Below are 5,881 nucleotides of genomic sequence, written 5' to 3'. Positions count from 1 at the left end.
TACAATAGGGCGCCCTGGAGGTTGTGTAACATTCTTGTGTAATTTCGGCAAAGTTATAGAAAGTGGCAATTTTAGGGTGTTGAATAGCCAAAAAATCATGTTCTTTTTTGGTTATCTGACCAGAACTTAAATACCCATCTAGGACAGTAAAGATAGTATTGTGAGCAGACCAAGTAATTGGGAGTCACTCTAAAGCGGGAAGGAGGAATAAACGAGTCAGGAGTAGGTTTTCTTGATTGAACACAGTTCTCTATTGAGGGCATTTGGTCAACAAAAACACTCCAACATAATCAATGAAAATCTTCCAAGGAAAAACATATATCTTCTTCTCCAGATGAAACAGGAACACAATAGGCTTATCTTTACACTACAACAAAAGTCACGGGATTGTCACCGTCTTAGTGGTTCTTCCTGGATCGCTCCTCTCTCTCGGTGGCCATCTTCCAGAGATAGTTTCCCCCTCTCTGCTGGTTCCATTCTCTCTCTTATAGGGGATGGAGAGTATGTCATTAGTACCGTCAGCTGTGCTTAATTGCCTCTGGTTACCTTGTCTCCCATGCCTTGTTGGGCTACTATCCATGAGCCCAGCCTGCCCTCTGGTGGTCCTTCCACAGTATTCTGAAATTGGGAAGTGGGGTCACTTCTGAGTTTCTTGTATAAGGTGTTGTCAAGCAGCTGTCTATGACACTCATGTACATAAACTGTCCTATCCATGAGTACAACCGACCCACCCTTATCAGCAGGACGAATAAGGACTGACGTATCGGATTGTAAATCAAGCAAAGCTTGTTTTTCATCCTTAGGTAAATTATGGAAAGATTTGGACCCCTGTTTATTCTTAAGGAGATGTCCAATATAATTTTCCACAAGTCTGCAATATGTCTCGATAGAGTGATTGCGATTGGCTGGAGGTATAAAATAACTCTTGCTTCTAAAAGGAGTCGGAGTATGTGCAGGAGAGCAACCTACTGGTTCAATAGAAGTGTCAGAATTAGGGGAGCTAAAGTATTCCCTTAAACGGATATCTACCTTAACATCAAAATCGTTGCACTGGGTTGTAGGCACAAAAGATAACCCTTTATTAAGCAAAGAGACATGGGCAGGGCTCAATATCTTGCTTGATAAATTAAAGACACTCAGTCCCGTGAGTTCTGGGACCGTGTGAACGGTCTCCTCTGCCTCTGATAGACGTTTCTTCTTACCCCGTCGGGTGCGGCATCTCGTCGATGCGCGTGCCTGCGGCCACTTCCGCCCGTCCAGTCTCTCGTTGAATAAAAAAACCCACTGGAAGCCGATGAGGTGCTGGTTGTAGAGCGATGATCAGACAAGGGTGGATCGAAGTAAGCGGCATCTCTCCTGCGTCTGTCACGGAGAGGGGGAGCAGGACCTCTTTGTCAGGGTTTCTCCAGAAGTAGACTTTACCATCGGCCTTGTCTTTTTTGTCTTCGTTGAATTTCTTGATTTTAAGTTCCTTTATTTCTGTAGACAACTTGTCCTGGAGCGCTGTGACACGAGCCTACCAGACCAGCTAAATTACTTCTATGCTCGCTTTGAGGCAAGTAGCACTGAAACATGCATGAGAGCATCCGCTGTTCTGGGCGACTGTGTGATCATATTCTCCACAGCCGATGTGAGTAAGACCTTTAAACAGGTCCACATTCACAGGGCAGTAGGGCCAGATGAATTACCAGGACGTGTACTCTGAGCATGCGCTGACCAACTGGCAAGTGTCTACACTGACATTTTCAACCTCCCTGTAATACCAACATGTCTCAAGCAGACCACCATAGTCCCTGTGCAAAAGAACACTAAGCTAACCTGCCTAAATGACTACCGACCTGTAGTACTCATGTCTGTAGCCATGAAATGTTTGAAAGGCTGGTCATGCCTCACAACAACACCATTATCCCAGAAACCCTAGACCCACTCCAATTTTTATACCACCCTAACAACATGGTCCTAGCACACCAAGACACCCGTGAATAGGGCACGACAAAACCTATTCCCCCTCATTTGGCATGTGTCCTCAGATCCTCAAAAGGATCTACAACTGCACCATCGAGAGCATCCTGACTGGTTACATCACTGCCTGTTATGGCAACTGCTCGGCCTCCGACCGCAAGGCACTACAAAGGGTAGTGCGTATGGCCCTGTACATCACTTGGGCCAAGCTTCCTGCCATCAAGGACCTCTATACCAGGCGGTGTCAGAGGAAGGCCCTAAAAATTGTCAAAGACTCCAGCCACCCTAGTCATAGACTAATCTCTCTGCCTCCGACCGCAAGGCACTACAAAGGGTAGTGTGTACGGCCCAGTACATCACTTGGGCCAAGCTTCCTGCCATCGAGGACCTCTATACCAGGCGGTGTCAGAGGAAGGCCTAAAAATTGTCAAAGACTCCAGCCACCCTAGTCATAGACTGTTCTCTCTGCTACCATACGGCAAGTAGTACCGGAGCGCCAAGTCTAGGTCCAAAAGGCTTCTTCACTGCTTCTTCCCCCAAGCCATAATACTCCTGAACAGCTTATCAAAGGGCTACCCAGACCCCTCTTTTACGCTGCTGCTACTCTCTGTTTATTACCTATGCAATAAACAGAGAGTAGCAGCAGCGTAAAAGAGGGGTCTGGGTAGCCCTTTGATAAGCTGTTCAGGAGTATTATGGCTTGGGGGAAGAAGCAGTGAAGAAGCCTTTTGGACCTAGACTTGGCGCTCCGGTACTACTTGCCGTGTAATGTAACTCTCCCTACATGTACACTTTACCTCAATTACCTCGACTAATCGCCCCCCCCCAAATTGACTCTATACCAGCTAGACATGCCCTGTTTAATATACTATTCTCTATGAATTGTTGTATTTCTATAGAATTTAAGAAAGGATTTGAACCCCTTGGAAGGCCTGTTACAAAATTGTATCTGTTTTTCTAAATATGGTTTCCTTGACTCTGAAAAGATCAAATTTTCCCCAGGTATTGGTTGCTTATTTGCATATCACACCATGACACGCTCCCCCCCCCACAAGTATAATAATCAAGTGAGGAGCTGAGTTTAAGCAGTTCAACATGGATTAGAAATGGTCTGTATAAATTTAGGACTTGGCATACTTTAGATGTAATCAATTTATTTAGCATTTTAATGTAATAAGTAATACGAGTGCAATATACAAAGTATAATATTGTTTGATTTAGGCTGTGAATTATGTTATCAGGAGAATGAAAAAGCATCTATATTGGTGAGTATAGATGTGGGAAAATCTATCACAGTAAGAAGAACAGGTCAATGAATGTTCCATTTAGGTTGTCTGGTCCTTGTGATTTCATTGTTTCAATTTATATTCAAGCTGCAGTACGATAGAGGAGTATCTACTCTTCATCTAAATTTGACAGCACACCTTTACCAACTACCAGGACCATGGAAAACTCTACTCACTTTAAGGTCTTCAGGCTTGCTGCATACGGTGATATCAGACAAATTAAGTATTTCTACTTTGCTGTAGTAACTGTTTTATATTTTGTCATCATTCTTGCCAATGCTTTACTTATTGGAGTTATCTGCATTGAAAGAAGCCTTCATGAACCCGTGTATCTGTTTCTATGTGCTTTGTTTGTTAATCAGTTGTATGGGAGCACTGGTTTGTTTCCTGCTCTCATGTTTTACTTGCTGTCTGACACACATGATATTTCCCTTCTTTATTGTTATCTCCAGATTTATGTGTTGTACACATACGGTTTAACGGAATTTTGCAATTTATCAGTTATGTCATATGACAGGTACATTTGTATTTGTCATCCTCTACAGTATAACAATATTATGACACCTAAAATAGTTTTTGGCTTAATTCTGCTGTCCTGGTTGTATTCTTTTTTCATCAATGCCATCGTTATCTCCCTGAGTTTGCGACTGCAATTTTGTGGTAATGTTCTAGACAGACTGTATTGTGACAACTATTCGATAGTCAAGCTTGCCTGTTCAAATACTACGCTGAATAACATATGGGGTCTTGTTGGCACTGTGCTTTCTATTTCTTGTACTATATGTCCTACCATATACTCATATGTAAAAATTCTACACATTTGTTTAAAGTCTTCAAAAGATAAAAAACAGAAAGCGTTTAACACTTGTATGCCACATATAGCCTCTTTGCTGAACTTCTCCTTTGGCTGCTTATTTGTGATTCTACAAGGCAGATATGATACTGCACATCTTCCACCTATACTTCGCACTATTTTATTGGTTTATTTTCTAATATGTCCACCACTTTTCAATCCTATTATGTATGGCATTAGGATGGCTAAAATCAGGCAGGCTTGTAAAAAGCTATTGAGGCTTTGACCTAAAACATAATCTGATTGTTATTTTTTGGGTAATAATTAATTGTGTGTTGCTGCTTCTTTTTGCTTCTTTAGACTGTACAAATACATTGTATTTTTGGCAAAATGATTTAAGAAATCGTATCTTTTATAATTTATTTTTACCTAGAGTGTTTAGGAATCTGATATTTTATAATTAACCAATTCATTTAGGTAATTTGTCACATACACGTGTTTATCAGATGTTATTGTGGGTGTTGTGAAATGCTTGTGTTTCTAGGTTCAACAGTGCAGCAATAGCTAACAAGTAACATCTAACAATTTCACAACAAATGCCTAATACACTAAAATGTAAGTAAAGTACTGGAATTAAGAATATATAAATATATGGACAAGCAATGTCAGAGCGGCATAGACTGAGATACAGTAGATAGTACAGAATACAGTATACACATCTGAGATGAGTAATGCAAGATATGTAAACATTATTAAAGTGACATTATTAAAGTGACTAGTGTTCCGTTTATTAAAGTGGCCAATGATTTCAAGTCTGTGTATGTAGGCTGCAGCCTCTCTGTGCTAGTGACGGCTATTTAACTGTCTGATGTCCTTGAGATAGAATCTGTTTTTTTGTCTCTCGGTCCCAGCTTTGAAGCACCTGTACCGACTTTGCCTTCTGGATGATAGCTGGGTGAACAGTCAGTGGCTTGGGTGGTTGTTGTCCTTGATGATCTTTTTGGCATTCATGTGACATTGGGTACTGTAGGTGTCCTGGAGGGTAGGTAGTTTGCCCCCGGTTATACATTGTGTAGACCACACCACCCTCTGGAGAGCCCTGCGGTTGTGGGCAGTGCTGTTGCCAAACCAGGCGGTGATGCAGGCCGACAGGATGCTCTTAATTGTGCATCTATAAAGGTTTGTGAGGGTTTTAGGTGACAGGCCAAATTTATTCAGCATCCTGAGGTTGCGCCTTCTTCGCCAAACTGTCTGTGTGGGTGGACCATTTCAGTTTGTCGGTGATGTGTACGCAGAGGAACTTAAAATGTTCCACCTTCTCCACTGGTGTCCCGTCAATGTCGATCGGGGGGTGCTCCCTCTGCTGTTTCCTGAAGTCCACGACCATCTCCTTTGTTTTGTTGATGTTGAGTGAGAGGTTATTTTCCTGACACCACACTCCCAGAGGCCTCGCCTCCTCGCTGTAGGCTGACTCATCGCTGTTGGTAATCAAGCCTACTACTGTTGTGTCGCCTACAATCTTGATTGAGTTGGAGGCGGGCATCTCCAGGTAGTCATGGGTGCACAGGGAGTACAGGAGGGGACTGAGTGGGGCTCCAGTGTTGAGGATCAGCGAAGTGGAAGTGTTCTTTCCTATCTTCACCACCTGGGGGGCGGCCCGTCGGGAAGTCGAGGACCCAATTGCACAGGGCAGGGTTCAGACCCAGGGTTTCAAGCTTAATGATTAGCTTGGAGGTTACTATGGTGTTGAATGCTGAGCTATAGTCAATGAACAGAATTCTTACATATGTAGATATTCCTGTTGTCCAGATGGGATAGGGCAGAATGCACGGGCCGTAAG

The 5,881-nt window shown here is 42.9% G+C and overlaps 1 protein-coding gene across 1 annotated transcript; it reads left to right on the top strand.

Annotated features, from left to right (window-relative positions):
• The first annotated feature begins 3,406 nt into the window (after positions 1–3,406).
• Positions 3,407–4,327, top strand: LOC135545268 (olfactory receptor 2A25-like). Its single transcript, XM_064972895.1, has one exon. It carries the CDS (start codon positions 3,407–3,409, stop codon positions 4,325–4,327), a length of 921 nt encoding a protein of 306 aa, XP_064828967.1.
• The last annotated feature ends 1,554 nt before the right edge of the window (positions 4,328–5,881 follow it).

Source organism: Oncorhynchus masou, chromosome 9 (genome assembly GCF_036934945.1).
Source record: "Oncorhynchus masou masou isolate Uvic2021 chromosome 9, UVic_Omas_1.1, whole genome shotgun sequence".
NCBI classification, from domain to species: domain Eukaryota; kingdom Metazoa; phylum Chordata; class Actinopteri; order Salmoniformes; family Salmonidae; genus Oncorhynchus; species Oncorhynchus masou.
Note: the sequence above shows the minus strand (reverse complement) of the source record. Positions and strands in the feature narration are given on the sequence as shown.

Coding starts and splice junctions, on each gene's coding strand:
- LOC135545268 (XM_064972895.1), top strand. CDS start 3,407: ATGGAAAACTCTACTCACTTTAAGGTCTTCAGGCTTGCTGCATACGGT.